Source organism: Pundamilia nyererei, unplaced genomic scaffold, assembly GCF_000239375.1.
Source record: "Pundamilia nyererei isolate P.nyererei 1_Seehausen unplaced genomic scaffold, PunNye1.0 scaffold00137, whole genome shotgun sequence".
Taxonomy (NCBI): Eukaryota; Metazoa; Chordata; class Actinopteri; order Cichliformes; family Cichlidae; genus Pundamilia; species Pundamilia nyererei.
In genome coordinates, this window is record NW_005187538.1 from 792,821 (window position 1) to 812,239 (window position 19,419).

Genomic DNA, 19,419 nt, shown 5'->3' on the forward strand with positions numbered 1-19,419 from the left:
GCTACAGTATAATTGATCCATCCAGAATCCATCAATATTTAGGGGTGACTTGTCCAGTTTGGGACATACTGGGCTGTAGAGATGCCTGCCTTCTCTTGAATATAATGGAACTCGATGATGCTTGCCTTGTGGTGCTCAACACATTAAAAAAACAGAAGAGAAGAACAACTCAGCAGCCATGTCTCTCTGAAAAATCACCATTTCCCCAACCCTGTTGTGTGCCAACTCCATGCAGGAAACATTTTCTCTTTACTGAACTGCATCTGCCAACCAAAAGAAACTGGAAGCTATAGCTAATATTACAACTCTCCCGAAGGGGACAGCATTAAAGTTTGCATCTCGTCACAAGGTCACCGCCAGAAGCCTCTCCTTATGAAAAGATTCATGCTTTCTTCAACCGAGTGATCCAGTGTTTTAACTGTCCAGTATTTCTAAAGGCAACTAACAACTATTGCAATGCTTCATTGTGTAAGCACATCCTCAGCTGAATATTAATCTATAACCTTCACCAACAACCAGTGAACCAGCCTCTTTTCACTTTCCTGGCCTGTTTCACCCACAGTCCAGTGTGACATAATAAAAACAAAACCTAATGTGCTGTAACCAGACGTGACCATGAATACAATATGTAAATATAATCTGACCTCGGTACAGATCTGGGAGACCTTAGTCTCATTTCCATCCAGCTATCCCAGTCTGACCTGCAATGACTACAACCATGCAACTGTAAACAGGAAGTTTAAACACTAAATAAAGGAGTTGGGACACTTCCTCATTCCTGAAATGCGAGGGGTCAGTGGCAGTCACAGTTGAACTGACCCTCTTACATCTGCTATTTTGTCCATAACAAGCAAACACCATAAACACATTCATGTCAATTCTGTGCATCTCTACTATCCTCTGTGCAATAAGTTCCTGGCAAAGAAGAAACTGAACACTGTAAACTTTGCAGTCGTAAGCCCTGTTACAAGAAAAAGGGAGAGAAAAAAAAGTTGCTGACATTAAGCTGAGAAGAAAAAGTTACAGATGACTAGCGGTTCAGACGAGGCTACGTTTGATGATTTTATTTTAGATTTCAGAGAATTCAAGTGAGTCCTCTGAAAAGTTCAGCCTCCGGTTCGCGAGAGGTAAAAGTGAGAAGTCGCTCTCGACAGACAAGAATAACAGCCTGTGAGAAGGTCAATTCTCTCACAGCACTGAGAGGCAAGGGAGGGTTGCATTAGTATGCTTTCCACACAGCTAGACATTATCAGACACATGCAGCAGGTTCTTCCTCCCTAAGAAGGGGGGGAAAAACCAAGCAGCTATGCATGTTTACTCTTGCAGAGGGAGTAGATGAGCAGATCACAAACAAGCAAAGCTTGTAACAGCCAGAGGAAGGGAGAAAATTGACATCTTTACCAACTGCAGTTATTACTGGAAATAATGTGTATGAAGACAATCCCAGCTTCCTTAAATGCCACCATTAAAAAACAGTCACCCTTAAAACAACCCCTCTGGTGTTTTGCCTTAAAGGAGATGGTGTTGAGATTAAGATACGGGCCTGCCAAAGGCGTGTTACTCAAGTTCTCCTTGATGTGTATATAGCAAACATGATATCTTATGACAGACACTGGCGAAGCCCTCAATTCCTCCAGGCACACGATTTACGATTCAAGACGGTTTTAAGTGCTTAAAAAAATGCAGTTGTCAGCCAGTAAGAATAGGAGCCGTTACCAGCATCTCTCTCTTTAGAGATTTGGGTTCACACGTGGGCGCCATCTTGTTAACACCACCGGGGGACTAAATTAGCGACTAACAAGACGAGCCTGCTCCGTCAGACAATGACGAGCCATCGATGGCTAAAGTTCCCTGAGTGTTGTTTCAACAGCATATTTAGGAAAACTGGCAAATTCTTTAAATATGGGAGTGTTATTTTCTTTCCCTTTTTCCCCTGGAAATTGGCCACTTCCACTACTGCACAGTGAACACTGATGAGGGTAAAGATTGGCTGGGTGGATTGGAAACTGAAGTGACTAAGGAACTGGCAAATGAAAATGTACTGCGTGGGGGCTGCAGAAAGAAAAATAAGTATCGTTTCTACGCTTTTCTCTGAAAGGAGCCTTTAGTGCTAACAGAAGTTGGTCTTCTCTGATTGATTTTTCACTCCGTGTCCTTCTTGCTCATTGGCCTGGCAGACAGCTACAGGCCTCCTGACAACGTTCGCTCTCATTTCAAGGACAGCCTCTAAGGTGGGTTCACGGAGAGCGGCCACCGCTCGCCTTTGTAAAAACATTTCAATGAGGCCACTGACAGGTGTCTTCAAAGGAGCAAGGAAGCATAACTGGCAAGTTAACTATAGAGCCAAGTACTCCTTTCATACAATATTCCCCTTTTCAACTCTCTGACAGGGTCGGAGAAATAAAGGAGAGGGGAAAAAAGGCATCTCTCAAATGTTTATACAGAAATCTCCGTTTCACACTGACCTCCATTCCATGCAGATGCCAAACGGCTTTTAACTTCTGTGCTAAAGCCAATGCTTGCAATGCTGCAATCATGTGCGCTGCATAAATAATCCAAGAGACAAACATTTATCACAAGCAGCCTGTATTATTTCTCTATTAGGCAGCTCAAGAAGCTGTGGGACCAGCTTGGGGAATAGCCTGCTGTGTACTGGAGGGTTGGTGTGTTTGAATGCCACACTGGCACTGGCATGGAGCTGCGGTGTTTGGCCAAAGGGCCCCCCCCTCTGTGTTCCCTCTGCCCTGGGGCAGGAGCCAAGGCATTCTGGGCTGCGTTTCAAGAGCAATAAACTTCTCCAGCATTTTAGAGATGGCATTTGGAGGTATCAGCATGCTAAGCCTGGGAGGGGTTGGCCCATTGCTCTGCCGACACGACCCTGGGAGCTGCTACTGCCTCGTCTGCGCCGAGGGGATTTGTGTCAGTGCCGGGCCTTAAAATACCACGGCTCTGCGTTTCTGCCTTCCTCCTGTCTACACTTCACTCACCCCCAAACTGACAGCATGACACAGACTCACTTTATCACATATTATCCATTTATTTTCATCCTGTGCCGGACTAAATGCAGTAAAGGGTGCTTTTTTAAAACCACAGTGGGTTACTTTGGTCACTTTGAAATCCAAGTTACATTAAGGTTTCCGTTTAGATCCAGTCATAATCCAGATCCGGCTACATCTGAGCTCACATTACGCGGGATGAAAAATTTACCCGGCCCTCATCAGCCAAGATTCTTGTCACCGCTGACCTAAAGGTGCAGCTCCTGTAATCACATTTTGTTGCTTGCTTCCTCCTCATCTGTTTCTTTCACTGGCACATGTTGACTTGGGTGAGGCACAGACAATTACTGGGAGCCTGTTGTTCATTTACTCCCACAAGGCAGAAAGGCGGAGGTGATGAAGCAGCTGTTGGATGGCATGCCAAATGAAATGCGCGCGCATGCATGCACACACACACACACACGCAGCGCATGCCTAAACAGCTCTCTGTCATGCAGAGAAGTGTGTGTGTGTGTTGGGTGGGGGGGAGACTGCTCAACTTCACTGCTAATCAGAATGCCTCTGCTACGTCTTTGGGGCCTCAGTTTTGTTGCCTCTTCCCTGGTACTCTGCCTGGATTCGCCTGATTCCCTCATTTGGTTCTCATTTGTTCGGCTGCCACACGGTGCAAGAAGTCCACGTTCTCTTAGGGGAAACGCAGCTGAACAGCAGTTTGATGTAAGCGGCATCTGGGTCTCTTTCATTTTAAAACTAGCCAGTGGGCTGTCGAGGGGGTGGGGGTGGCTCGTACCATTAAAATGATGTAGAAGCAACACGCGTCTTTGTGTCGTTTAATGTAGTGTGCACAGTACAATGGGGGATATTGAGAAATGTCTCATTGCAAGACCCAGCCCAGATTCACCCCTATTATCTCTGCTACACTGAAGGTTTACTGCATATCTATCAATTTAACACCAAGCAAAGGTTCAGAAACGGCGCGCATTTCAGCCACAGCTCGCAGCTCTCTCTTAAAAACACACCAGCTGGGGCCGAGTCAGTCAGCAGTGAACAAGCTGCTGTCTTCAAAGAATGTAATACATTTCTAAAATACCAAAAAGAGTGCGCAAGAGACAACTACAGGGCCACTCTATTTTTATCAAACTCGTTGCTTTATCCTTTATATTCACCTGATCTTCTACCTTTACACTTTTTTGTTTTCTTTTTTTAATAAAAAAAAAATGGCTTCAAAGCAAAGGAAGTGGGTTGATGCCTCGAAAACCTGCTGGTGTCTACAGCTCTGATAGCCACAACAACCTGTGCGCTACACCTGCTGTCTGCCCAAACCGCCCTCCAACCGGCTACTCTCCACCACGCCGCTTTTAAAACCACTCAAAGCTCCCACCAACATCCTCCCCACTGAGCCAGATAGAGTAGAGTCAGAAGAAAACACAGATCCATCAGGCCAAACCACTACCTCTTTCAGCCAAAATAGCAGCTTTGAGAGAGCGGAGTGCAGGCAAAGGACAGGCTCAGTTGGGGAAAGGGAAGGGGGCAGGGCGTGCGCGCTCGAGAGAGGGAGGCTCAACCGCTCCGTGGGAGGCAGAGAATGAGGGAGCGCAAACATAGTACTGGTGCTGGCTCGGAGCCATGTTTGTGTCACTAACAGAAGTAGCCTTGTCCACCCCTCCCCCTCGCAGCCGCACCACCACCCCCACCCTGCCATAACCCCCTTGCCTTGCACTCGCTCTCTCTCAGTTTGCTTGGAAACAAGAGTCAAGGGGCGACTGGCTGGATGCTTGGTAACAGAAAAGAGCTGCAGTACAGAGCAAAAATCAAAAAAAAAAAAAGAGGAAAGAGAGGGGAGAAAAGCCACTCAATAGCAGGGACTGTGCTTTGGGAATGTTGATGAGGCAGGGACCTTTTTTTCCCTGTTTGGTTCCTCCAAGCGAACCAACAAACAGCTCTGTGGATGTGTGGGCGATTTGTACTCAGCATGCCCGCAGAGAGACTGAGAGCAAGCTGCTTTGAAGATTAGGTGTTTGCATTATTTCACATCCACAAAAGGAAAAAAAATAAAGTGGGGGTGGGGGGGCAGTTCTTCAGAACCAGCAGAACCTGATGGTGTGATAGTGATACATCTTAAAATTAAATGAGCTGCATGAGGTTTTCGATCAAAGGGAGGAAAACTCAGAGTGTATAAGATTTCCCTCGGACTGCACTGCAGAAAAGGAGCCCACTATTTTCCCAACTGGCAGGCTTGCGGAAAACAAAAAAAAAGAAACAAAGGAAAAAAGAAAAAGTGCTTTGTGTTTGAGGCATGTTGCTGCAGAACAGATATCTCTGTGCAACAAACTTCTGTCTGCGTACTAAGAAAAAAAGAAAAATCCCCCCCCGAACAAAAGCAAAGAAATCAAGGCCACCTAAGAACTGCCTGCCAACTACTATTCTTCTTGGCAATATTACGCAGCATGTGCGCTGGTAAAGCACGCATTAGTACCACCAACAACAACCATTTCCTGAGGCTGTCTGAGCATATCCAATTACATTTTAGGAGGCAAATATGTACAGTAATGACAGCAAGATGATTTTTTTTAAATGACAGAAGATTCACTAAAGCTTTGAAAAACCAATAGCTCTTTGATGTTAATATGCAAACACATAGCTGCTCTGGCTTTGTAAATAAAAGGAAGAAAGAAAACCTATCCCATATGTTTTTACCTATTTTCTTTAACTCCACAATCCACAGCTTATTTGTTTTAAAGGGAAGAGATTTACAAAGCAGCACGTTAAACTGCTCCACTTACCGTCTTCAGTTTCCTGCCACACTATGCCTTCAAGATTGACACTGGTTCCAGGCTCACAGGGCCCCAAGCACTCCGGTTCGGTAGACAGGGCCACGTCTGATGTGTTCACCGCCACCGAGCGTGTGCGCACCATTATCTGCTCGCATGGTGAGGCAATCTCACTGTTGCCTACTGTGGCCAGGAGGTGGAGGGGGGGTGGAGCTGGCGTGGAGACAGGAGATTCCATCTGTGAAGGAAGAAGTGGAGGTTTAGAGAAATAGAAACACACTTCAGAACCACTCTCTAAACAGATACGGGCCAGATGTTGAGTCTCAGACCAGCGGATGCCACAATGAGAGGAAGTGAACAAAGCGCTGAATGCATCGAGGACATTCTGGTATTTCAGTGGACTTTAAAAGCTAGCTTGGTTACAGAAAGCGTGATGCAGCAGTTAGCAATGCACTGCTGTGTTTTTCCTCGCTTCAGTGGTGATTAGCAGGCAGGGAAGGCAGAAGTGGAAATCTGAAAAGGACCGTATTTGTTATACGAGGTCGGCCAAACAATCCCTCCCCGAGCTTTCCTCCCTCGCACACTGCGAAGCGACGCTCGTGACACCAAATCATCTCGCAGACTGATCACTCATTAATTTCCTCAATTAAAGAGCTAGTTGTGGCAAAGGAGTGGGCTGCTCGGGGTCAGTAATTGATTCCACCTGTTCTGACACTCTGTGACAGTAACGAAGAGACAGTGGGCCGACACGGAGAAGGAAAATGAAAAGGACAGCAAGGGAGGGAGCCGATGAGAACATCTGAGGGGAAGAGAGAACTGCAGGCTGAAAAATGTGTAGGTGGGAAAGAGGCACAGAGGAAGAGTGATGGTGATTTAAGGGCCGGAGTGACACCAAGCTTAGCGCTCTTTATTCAAGGCAGTCGACATTAAAGCGCTCCAAATCATTAGCACTGAACTGCAGGAGGAATGCCACGCCGCAGCCAGCACCGCACATTTATTAATTGGGCATAAACCACTCAGTGCTTGGGAATATGCTGCCAATGCTGGATCCTATTAGACTTAGAAGACAAAACAACAATTGACACGTTGGATTATAAGGCTGTACATCCTTTAAATAACTGTTCTAATCTACTTACTGCTCCGAGCTGAAAACGATGTAGAGAACTACAACAAGTCGGTGCTGCAGATGGTGAAGTTACCGCTTACATCTTAGGGATGTTCGTCCACCATTTTATCTGAGAATGAAACAGCTGAAGTGTTGGGAAACTAAACTCTACTAAAGGGACGAGCACAAAACCAACATTTATCGTTTCCAGATGATGAATCCTACTTTAGTGTAATTTTTCAAACAAGTACCCGCAACAGTAATGACATGAGCCACATCGATGCTTTTTATCCAGTTACATTTGCTGCTGATATTACCATGGTACCACGCAAATGTTGCATTTGTTCAAATCGAATATTACCGTGCTAAACAGTGTTCACCACGGTAAACAATATAATGCCTTCTCAACACTGATCATGCTCTGAATGCTGTTCAAAGCACCACTTTACTTAGGTAGAGCTTTTCACAGCCAGCAATGCTTCATGAAATGAGGGGGTTACATCCAAAACCACCATGATGCTCAATTACTGCAAATGCCACTATGTTTTTCTGCTTTTTTTGCATTTTGGGCTATCACAGTTGAACTGCTTTTATAACTCGCCTCACAAAAAACACTGAAAAATCTGTGCCAAACATGAATTAAAACCATTAGCATTTTCATTTCCCCATGTCTCTGTGCCTTTAAGGGGGACTTTTAAAATATAAACTAGGGCTGGACAATTAATAGAAAATGAACCAACATTCAGAGCCTCAAATTGATGGAATCTTGCTGGCTTTGTTTTTAAACTCTATTAATATTCGCCCCATTATATACTATCCCCTTTAAAACATACTACAAAGAGTTGTCACGTGACTCTTTCCCATTCAGTCCGCGACACGGAAACATCATTGAATGAAAGTCAAACATTGAGCCAATTGGAACAACTCCAGCCGTTTGTGCCAAATAAAAAAAAAGCTGTGTCTGTTGTTCAGATACATTTTTGGCATCAATAAAGACAACATTAAACAGAAAGCAGAAAGCTGTGCTAAAAATTGCTTTAGTGACCGAAGGTAATACCACCACCAGGAGTGCATCATATTAGCTAAAAAGTATCCTAGCATTTGCAGTTGAGTATACAGTACAAACATAGTGAACTATGAGGACTATGATGCGTGTGTAACAATAACTGTTTATTAATTGAAATCGAGGTAAAACATTCTATTAATCGTGATTTTGATTTGAGGACTATCGCCCAGCCCTAATGCACACTATGAATTATTCTGTGTGAAGTGCATCAATCACAGAATAAAGACTCGCGCTCTGTTGTGAATCGAGTGCTTTAAAAACCAAACATTAGTCTTCAATGAAATCTAATATTAGCTAACATGTCATCATAGAAGCTTTATATTTCATGGTTTAGTGAAATCAGCGTGGATAGTCCATTTCTCCCAGTGCTCAGAGGAAGAGCAAATTAATGAGTGCAGAGAGCGACAGACTCTCAGGGCTAACGACATAGTAATCACTGTGTGTCAGTTTCTGATGCATGATGTGGCCAAGCTGCAGGCCAACTGAGACAATGAGACAGGACAGGTAATCACCCAAGCTGTCACCGCACGCTGTTCTCAGGCCTTATGGAGACGCACAGGGCTGCAGACAAGACCGCACAATAAACCCTCCCTCAGAGTGACAGCAAACGGTGAAAGGTGATAAACAGGTTCATGCACGGCCTACTTTAAATGGACTCAACTCTCAAACTGCTCCTAAACTGTGTCCACAATTTAGGAGCTGACATCTTGGATACATTTCTGGCCAAAGCTAGTCGACCACATTATGGTCTGGCAATAACCGGCTTATCGCAATGAAACTACTATGAGGTCCACACAATTAAAACCTGCAGTAAAAATGACTGATAAAACAGTTCGTGGGACATGTGCTTTAATCAGCCACTTCATTATTAATTATTTACTCATACAGACTGACCCACCTTTGCTATATTGCATACAAGTCCTGCAAACCATTATTCTGGAATAGAAATGTCCAATTAATCCTTTTCAATTTAACAAGTAATAATGATTGTAGCCTTCTTCTCTTCATATTTTTCTACATATTTGAAAACAACATTATTTTAGCTAAAACGACGTGCATTTGTGCATGTGTTGAGTTATAGGAGGCTAATGAAAGGCTCTAGTAATGAATTATGGAAAACGCAGGTTGAGTGTCACAGCAGAGTGGGGTTCAAGGATTCCCCTGGTTTCTAGGAGTATCAGAAGCCTTTTAATCATTGTACCTCTCTAATTATTTGTATGAAGAACACTGACTGCTGGTGATTCCCAGAACAATTATAATTTCCATTAATGAACTTGAATTCCACAGTCTCGTGCTATATTTTCAGATTAAGTAAAACCTTGCTGAGATGAGTTTTGGCTTCATTTTTTTCTGTTACCAAGCAGGGGAGGGAAAGTATTTCATTTCAACTGTCAGAAACATACAGCAGGTGATGAGCCAGTCCGTAATGCAACTATATAATAATAATAAAATAAAAAAACATTTACTAGGTAACTGTATTTTTTTTAAACAAAAAAAGCAGAATCACAGTGGAAACTGGAGCAGTTTTGAAAGTGCATGAATATAATTCTCCACTTCCAGGTTCTGTCTATGGATGAGTGAACAAAAGTACTTTCTCTCTGAGGCTGGAGAATGCAAAACCACACACTGAAATGCCCTGTGTCCAGCCTTTTAAAAACCCCCACATGCAACCGAACTACATAACTTGCCAGATTACAAGGCTCTACCCGACTCTCAGCCAATGCTAAATTCTATGATTTCTTCCCTCCTTGCTAGACTTCACAGAAGGATTTGGAAATCTCTCCTAAAAAAACCACAACGCTCAAGTGTCACGCAAACCTTTTCTTAACTCAAACCTTGTGCCAGCTCTACAAGAAAGCCAAAACTGGCAATAATAATGTTTAACTCGCTGGCAAAAATCCCCAAAATCCAGGACTGCTCTTGTGCATATTTCAAGAGTGCTGACTTAAGGGGAACTCTGCCTGGATTTCCAGTGTTCACACAATAAATCAGCTGTGGCAGATGGATGCTTGCTGCACTTTTAACTGGACGCATTTAACTTCAGCTTTAACTTGTTTATTAGAGGTGGGATTTAAAAAACTGAGCACTGAGCTTGGGCGGCGATTATTAAAAGGATTACACTGCAGTATTATAGTGACTAAGTTGTCTTGGCTATAATCGGTGATGAGGCACACACACACACACACACACACAGTTGACTATTATAACTGTAGACACTTGAGTGCAAGTAAAACAGCTACAACCCCCGACTGTGAGATCCTTTAAAATGCCCCAGTGACAGTAACGTTAAAGTTGCTACAAGGACAGCCTGTATTTTCATTTTAACTTATGATCACTGACAGCAGCCAGTGAGAAAGGATCTGATCAGCTCCAGTGGGAGATACGGGCCGATGGGTAACTTTCTCTTTTAACATTTCCTTTAAAAGGTCAATAAAGCTGTCATGTTGCAGCTGCTGTCATTAACATGCTTTTTCCCCATTCTGTTAGGCAGTTTGCTAAAATGAGGGTCACAGACACTGCTGATGCACACGGGAATGAATAAATGGCAGCAGATCGTAACAGCGGACCAAGCTAAATATGATATACAGTCAGCTGGGAGAAGACGTAGGAAGGATTTTACAGATTGCAGGCTGTTGTGTATAAAAAAAAGACGTCTTCAAATGCATACACTTTAGCTAATTGTCAATATACTCAATCAATATAAGCCTAGTCAAATGTCTCTTTGTACACACAAAAACATCTGTTAATGTTTTTTTGCCATTACTGTCCCACTTGTACAAGCAGGTCACAGAGAATCATGTGTGCAACAACAGTTCAATGTGCTTGACAGCTAAATCACACAATTTACTTTGTTGGCGATTTTTCTTCCTAAGTGTCTGCGAGAAAACACAAGCAGCGTAACCCTCGTTAGAAGCAGGGTCTTTGAGTCAGGCGAGATTGTGAATACTGAATCATGTGGACTGATGGCAGGAGTGGGTTATCGTATCCCTCTTTAAAAAACAAAAACAAAACAAAAAACCTTTATAAAAGCTTTATGAGTAGGTACTGCACACAACAAAAGAAAGAGGAAAGAAATGCAAGCAGATTGTGTCAGTGGGAGGTTGATTAACATTGACAGAAATGTAGGTGATTTTAAAAAAAAATATATATATATATATATATATATATGTATATATATTACATAATTCTTAGAAATAAGCAGTAAACATACAGTCAGCTGACATATCTTGTTAGTAATTAACTGTTTTTACACAAATCAGCAACCTGAAATCATTAGTAGAATTTTAAAGTAAAAAAAAAAAAAAAAAAGGAAGTGGTCAATTTTATTACCACGTACTGTAGTTATTTAGGAAAAATTCACTTATGTTCAGTATATTACAGTAGATAGTATGTCAGCTAGCTTAACCATGACTTAGTGAAGTAGATATTACTTTCTGTTCATGCTGGAAGAGGGAAACAAACTCCCTAGTGTCTCTCATTCTCTGTCCTAACATTAGCAGCAGTGCTTCAGAAGAAGTGAAAGCCGCACTGCTGCAATTTTGTTTATGCCAGCTGGCCTGTGTTACACCAACCCAAGGAGACCGCTGTGCGAAAAGTGAAGGCGGGAGAAAAATACTGATATGGTAATACACAGCATCACCTCCTCTTGTGATACCTGATTGGTACACTGGTGACAAATCTCATTATTTTATTAATGGTCACCCCTGAGGCCCACCTCCCCAACTTTACCAATCAGAATCACTACTTCATGACTCTTTGTGATGATATTTTTACCAAATGAATGAGGGCAAAGTCAAATTAAGTTAAGTGACCTAGAGTGGGAAATTGGCGAACCACACAGACAGTAGGGGAGAGCAGAGAGCTAATTAATTTAAATGACACGTTATTAAAATTGAGAATAATGATAATACACAAACGCTGACATCTCGAAGCACAGACTAAATACACAAGACGTTCTTTTTGGCTTTTGGGACTTTGCCCCCTCTTCTTCACTTCTAGCAGATATCATGATGTATCCTAGCAACATATTGAGTTTTGAACTGGTATAACATGATAGCATCATTACTGGGGTATCATTTTAGAAACTTGAATTATTATCTGAAAGTGGAAAGTAATAAGCGAGATAACCTGTGCATAGTTACAAATGCTGTTGGTGAATACGTTGAGACCTAAAGCCACCAACAGTGACTGATGTATATAACCCCCAAGAATTTCCAGCCTACTAAAGCAGTAGAAATAAAACATCATTTTCGACATCAAAAGAAAGGGAGAGAAAAAAAATCTGTCTTGAAAGAAGAACATGTAATTCTTTCTGACAATGAACCATTAAGTAAAAAAAAAAAAAAGGAGTCTTTGCTGACTTCTCAGCTTGGCGAAGTTAAGTGAGCCGGCTTCAACTATGTAATTCTTTTTGACTCCAGGGGCAAAGCCTGTCAACATCTTTGGTGAGTTACTGAGGTCGAAGGCCAGTCGAGATTACGCTCCTCCACTGGAACATGTAATCTGCGCAGCATTGTCGAATCGAAACATAATGAATTTAAAAACAGCAGCATTTAAATTCTAACCAATCAAGACGACGGGAATACGAAGTCTAATGATCAGCATACCGTCGCTGGGCGGCTTTTAGAGAGCGAGTTGCATTACTGAGATCATTGAAGTAACATGGCTATCAGCATTAAGCCACAATTGAAAACAAATCCTCAAGCCTCATCTAATTAGATTACTAAATTGTTCAAAAACAGCCAGGGGACACACATACCAAAAAAAAAAAAAAAAGACACATAAAATGACTGGATTCCCTTTCAAGTCTTGAAGGTCTATCCAATTGTTTTCAAACACTGCACACTGGACTAATTCCTTTTCTAAAACCACACTGTCATTCTCTTTGAAGCTCAGATGAATCGCAGAAACTGAGAGAGAAAACACAAACAGGAACACCTGACATCTATTGTAGACCACCAGCTGGCAAAAGCCACTCAGTTTCTAGGCAACTCTTCTCAGTTTTAGCTGCTAATTGCGCTTTCAGGAAAAACTAACCACGCATAAATAATACAGAGAGGAAACAAAGCTGCGATGAAGTCGGTCACCCATGACCTACAAGCTTTTTGGCGCTATAATGAGTGAGCCAGGAACTCAGTCTAAACAGTTATTGTCTTGCCATATGACTCCTTAACATTACAGCCCTGCACCTTGCACAGAAGTGACATCATTTTTTTAAATATACGGCACACTAGAGGAATGAAGCTGGACTTCATTTGTTTTCACCTTAGAAGCCTAAAAAGAAAACAGACTCCTTTTTCCAAACATTTTATTTGTAAACATCTCAAAGAAAATGTGATTCGAGGTCCGATCCAAGCAAGCCCAGATTTTAACACTTAATATTACGGCTCGTTTTTTATGATGCAACGCTGCCACATTTTGGAACTGTTAAAGACGAGTCATAAACATGAAAAATGTCTTTAAAGGCACCAGCTTCATATGCAGCACTGAGTCGACTTTCATCTCAAAGCCCTCGTCCACAGCTGTGAAATACAGCTCAGCTATTAGAATGACATGTAATGCTTTCGCATTTGTGTAAATTTCAGTGGTAATCAAATTTAACATCTTTTCAGTGTGACAAATTATAGCTGTATGCTGCAAATCAGAGCTACTATTTTACCAAGGCCTTTGATTATACTGAAACAAAAAGGCATGCAAAGCTTTGTCAGAGAGAAACCTCTTGTGAGAGCATGAGAGGCTTACCTGTGGAGACATCTGCACTCACTGATGAAAGGACAACATACATTAGTCAGGAGACTGTTCCCACTGCTACCAGCTACATGACGGCAAGTAAAAGTGATATAAAAAGACAGAAGGCACATAGGGACCGCAGGGTAGAGGACTGAGCCAGGATAAGTAGAGCTTACCAATTTGCTCACTTATGAAGCAGTGGCCTAATTTGTTCACAAAAGCAAAGTCACACAGAGGAAAAAGTCTCATCCATTTAACACTGTGATCAGCTGCCGTATAACACCACAGGGTTGTGGCTCCTTACTTCTTTAGTACAAGCTAACTTGAAGACTGTGTTATGTTGACTCGCCAAATGCCATCCGATTGTCTAAACAGGCAGAAAATATAAAAACATATATAATAACTGATCTGTTGATCATATGGTCTAAATATGTCGAGTCTACATTAAAGCCTTGGGTCATGCTTTGGACAACAATTTAGGATAACAAGCGGAAATTAAAATGAGGAGCCACCTTTTAAGGATCTAACGATTGTCCAACTGCACTGTAATGAGGACACAATCTTTTTGTCTGAACTGTTACATCCCTGTGGGGGAATCATTTGTACCCATTTAGTTCAGAGATTTCTCAGGCGGGCCAGATGCTTAGTTGATTGAATGGCTAACATCCTCTTGTCTTGGTTCAGCTTGACCTTGTCAACCTAATTCCTTCGTCTCTTCTCTGGTTCAGCTAGCTGCATTGAGCCTAGGTCTGGTATTGTTTGTTAGAGGACGGGGTGGGGGTTGGGTTATGTGCATAAGTGGGGCGGGCTGGTATGAGGAATGAAAGCCCTCATGTAGAGGCAGGGTAACCTGAATATCCCTTTATGTTTACTACAGCCAAATGTTTTGAATGCCTATGGCCGGGTAAAATGCAACTATTGTCCACTATACAACAAAAACTATTCTCTTTGTTAGGCTGATTGTTTCATAAGATCATCTGTGGTTTCTAAATCAGTCGTTTGTGGCTAGATTACGAGCAACACTTAATAACTCAACTTATTGAGGATATTAATGTTGTTGTATCCTCTACAAAGTGGAAAGCTCCTTGAGGCAAATAAATGATATGTGATATTAGGCTATCCTAGTAAATGGAAGTTGTTTTAAGCTCTCTGTAGTGCCGCATACTGTGCCAGCATGACTTCTAACAAGCATTTTATTCTTTGATCCACCTGTTATTTCCCGTTTCTGTTAACAGTTGATTAAATGAGTAACTCTACTGCTATTCATTTCTGTTGCAACACTGTAAATATGTGGGCAGATTAAAACTATCATCTCTTTTTCCTTTTTCTCTTTTCCCATCCCCCTCGTTCTGACCATAGGTCAATTGACAACAACAGTATCTATTACAAAAATAAGCCACATTCTTGTCAAGGTCATCCACTTGCGCCCGACAGCGAGAGAAGCTGTGCTGGGAGCAGAAATCCAGATAAGCTAAGCTGAGCCTACGAGGATTTCTCTCTCACCAACCCTCTCCATAGTCATAAATCTTATCTCACAGCAAAGGGAAACCTGACAACAAACTGAGAGGCTGTCATCAACAGCTCAGCCACCGAGATTCCCACCCAAATACCAATGAGTCAGCCTTTGGCCAAACACAAGCTTGTGAGATCAGCCCAGAAAGGGAAAAAAAAAGGAAAAAAAGAAAGAGAAGCTAGTAACCTGTGCAGTGTACTTGTAATATAATGTTTACAACTCAGCACAATGTTGAAAGCTGTGACCAAAACTCTAGCTTTGGGTACTTACTATCCTGCTTTCAAATGCTCAAATGCAGCATGCATTAGGCTGAGCAAAAATAAATGCTCCTAGACATACAATCCAGTTAAGTAGCAAAAGGCATACTACTAGTTCCACATATTATACAAGGAAAACAAGTTGTTATTCAGGCTGTGAGATTTCCCCAGAGCCCCTAACCTCAAACTATTTATAGATGTTCTGTTAGTCTCTGTTTCCCTTGTGTTGATGCTTTGCTGTGGGTGGTGCCTTCTCCAAACACTAGAAAGACAATCCTAAGCCACACATCAATAACTACACTTTACAGTTAAAAAAAGAGAGAAGAAAAACAATAGGGGATATGCTAAATTGCTTTCCATTATCTTATGCTACTTATACTGACAAACAAAAACAATTGAAGATTACACTTGGTACACCGCAGACCTGTTATAAAGAAAGTTACAATACGAGGTGATACATTAGGCTGAATTTTGCAATATTCTACACAAATACTCAAGGTAGCTACACAGCAGTCAGTAGAGAACCTTTGGGAGCTTATCAACACGCTCCTAAAATCCATTGGCTCTCTAAAAAAAAAAAAAAAAAAAAAAAAATACAGTGCCTTAATACACCTTTGGGATAGAGAGCTCAGCTAAAAAAGTAGATAATAAAGGTGTAAAAGGTCAAGGGCATACTGTAGGAGTAGAAAGAATCTGTACACCAGAAGGAGTGTTTTGTGCTCTGCTTGGCAAAGAGTGCTCAAACTGCACTCGTGCTGCTACTTTAAGAAGGGCTTGCTACTCTGATTGACCTCTAATGCTTGCTGCCCCATTGAACCATGTCTATCTTAATGGACGATGATGTGCACTGTAACCGAGTGCCAATAGTTCCTGCACCACAGCCTCAGAACCCTATAGACTTCTGCACCTTAATACACCTTAGGGACAATGACTGTTATAGCTCGCATCACACAACATTTCGGCACTGGGGAGAAGGGGAAATTGCTGAAAATGCAGGCGAGTGGAAGAGGATAGCAGGGGAGGTTACCCTGACTGTTTATTATCACAGCACGTCTGTGAGCTGTTTTGATATTTATAGTTCGGAAAAGCCTTTGGTATTATCTAGAGAGTTAAGTGAGAAACCTTTTCAGGAATTAAACACCAAATGAAATCTTCTTTAGCAAATCATTCAGAAAGCTGTCTGAAAAGGTTTAAAGCTACTCAGTAGATGCCCTATAACATTACAACAAAAGCAGACTGACCCCTCGAATGTTTCTAAGACACTTAACAACATGTGGCAATGTGTCAGCACAATACAGTAAAGCTTTTGCACCGCGGTTGCTTGTAGGGAATCTCTAAACAAATTATATCTCTGTGCCCTTCAGATCATTAAAAGCACTAATAAAGTCAGTCCCTGGTGATGGCCAGAGAGCACGAGTAAAGTGAAACCCACTATATCGCACCAAATCTCCCCTCTCGGCCAGCGCTTAGCAGAGGTCTGCTACTCTCAGCCATCAGTTTGATGACCTTGTTAGTTTGAGTGCCTAATCTGCTAATGCCCTGATAAAAATAAACAGTCAGTGCAATCATTGTAGTCCTCCCCTCCACCCTCCCTCCGCCCTGTCTGCAGCTGCTGTCCATAAACACAGACGATACCTCCATCTTTATTTATCCTGAGGACTTGCTCTCATACTGACAATCTTAAGAGGCGGAGGCGTGAGTTAAATACCTTTTAACACAGTGTGACTTATGTACTCCATGTATCTGTGCACGTTCCTTCCAGTTAATCTGGTAGCACCTGAATGTGTTGGCTTCAACCTACAAATAACCACCTTCGTCACTTTTCTGGAAAAGTTGCTACGGTAACTTTACATACAGATTTATGCATCACTTTTAGGGATGGGTACCGGTGTCCGATTCTGACATAAACGGTAGTAACCAGACTGAAAAGCAGCGCACATTTCGGTGCTTTATTTCGGTGCTTTTTTTTCCTGAGCTGTGATACACTTCTAGCCAATCATTTTACGTTTCCGAGGATAGTAGGCGGGGCCAGGTACGTACGTTCTTTTATGCAGAGCTACAGATTAAAAATGCCCAAGGCGAAGCGGTCAAAAGTCTGGCTGTACTTCACAGCAAAATATGCAAACTCAGCAGCCTGCAACAAGTGCTTTAAGCTGATACTGTGATACTGTCAAAGGAGGTAACACCTCAAATCCGATGAAACACCTGGCAATGCATAGCGTTTTGGTTTTTTTTAAAAGCCAAGAAATGCGCTGTATTTGATAGCTTGCTGCGAGACCTCACACCGAGCGCATCTACTGCGGGTGTGGTGCCTGTTATCAGACCCGGAGTTAGCAACATCCCCAAAAACACGAAGAGGAGAGTCCTGGCCCCTAGCCCTGCCAGTGTAGCAGAAATGATGACGGATGATGGTGGCAGCAGCCGTTCTTCTCTGCGTGAGTAGCTAATTTACGTTGAGTAGGCTAACCACGTTATTACATTAATGCAGGTAAGGTGAACTAGCAAACATCATCATAGCTACATGCGGCTGTCTTCTTGTTTGATGGCAGATACTCCCTTCACCCTGGCCAAAAAGGCTAAAATGACCAAAGAAAAAGAGGGAAACGGCTAAACATGAGAGGTTTTTGGACAAAGTTTGTGTTTTTTCCATTGTTTAAGCACTGCTTCCAGCCAAGAGTGATACCATATATGCCCCATAGCTGCAGAAAAGGCTAACATTGTTATCGTTTTACAAAAACCAGCTGAACATGAGAGGTTTTTGGACCAATTTTGTGTTCTCCATTCTTTAAGCACCGGTTTGAGCACCGGCACAGTTTCAAAAGTACCGATTTGGCACCGGTATCGGATAAAACCTAAACGATACCCATCCCTAATCACTTTCAACATGTAGTCTGAACTGCATGAAGCATAGCTAAGATACGGCTGCGCACGTCTCTTTACAAGTTGCTCAACTCACTACAAGATGATTGTTTTGAAGAACTGCAAGGATATTCTAAAGATAAAGAAGGCACCACTCCCCAGTTAATTCTGACTAAAGCTGGACTTAATAGATAAAGTCTGGGATGTGATGCACCCTGTGTCGGAAAAGGGTTTGGATTCTAATCTAAATGAGTAATTTAATAAAAATCAGAAAACTTTTCTTTTTCCTACATATGTCAGCCAAAGGACACCAGGCAAAGTGCTGTTTTTTATGCTATATTTGGCCTTTATAAGCTTTTCAAGTATTTCTAATGTAGTTTGAATCTTTGATGCTTAATATTTCATGGTCAACACCAGAGAGATGAGGTCGAAATTAATAATTAAACAAAAGTACATATTTAAAATTCTTCAAAAAAAAAAAAAAACAACCCTCCACTGACGAGTCACTGATGGTTTTTCCATGCCGACATTGGACCTCGTCAAAGAAAAGCAAAACTCTGCAGCCAACAACTATAGAACTAATACACTGTATATACACTGGTCTGCAAAATGACATGGATACACTGAGGTAACAGATTTGGAATTCATCTAAATTAGACCATGAAACACTCCAGCTCATGTAGTCTAATGGTCATGCACAGCTTGTACAAAGTCAGTCAATTCAGACATTATATTTTTTGTATATTAAAAGCCGCATTCAGCACAAAACAAACTCCCAGGACTTTTACAAAAAAAATGTAGCTACTAAAAAAAGAACAACATTAATTGTGAAAGACAACATAAATAACTGGATTTAACATCAAAATCTGTCACTCTTCAAGGATACATGAGGCTAATGGACAGGACTGAATGTAATTAGACTTCCAGATGGACAGAGATGCCCCATTTACAAAACATAATTGAATGTGCGAGTCAAGGACTATACAACTCCCCAGCCTCCACCACAATCAGGAGCTCATTTCCATATTAACTTTACCTTTATTGAGCCGATCACACATTCTCTTTTCTTGCTACCACACCAACAAACTTAAACCTTTTAAGGACCTTTTAAGATTGTGCGGT

At 42.0% G+C, this 19,419-nt stretch overlaps 1 protein-coding gene across 5 annotated transcripts in view; it reads right to left on the minus strand.

Annotated features, from left to right (window-relative positions):
- The window catches only part of znf609b (zinc finger protein 609b), a 77,777-nt gene that overhangs the window by 14,051 nt on the left and 44,307 nt on the right, over nucleotides 1-19,419 (minus strand). For all 5 annotated transcript variants that reach the window (XM_005743976.2, XM_013913574.1, XM_013913573.1 and 2 more), the window contains one exon: nucleotides 5,780-6,005. In XM_005743976.2, coding sequence (XP_005744033.1) covers nucleotides 5,780-6,005 — 226 coding nt within the window. The remainder of the gene's footprint in view (nucleotides 1-5,779; nucleotides 6,006-19,419) is intronic.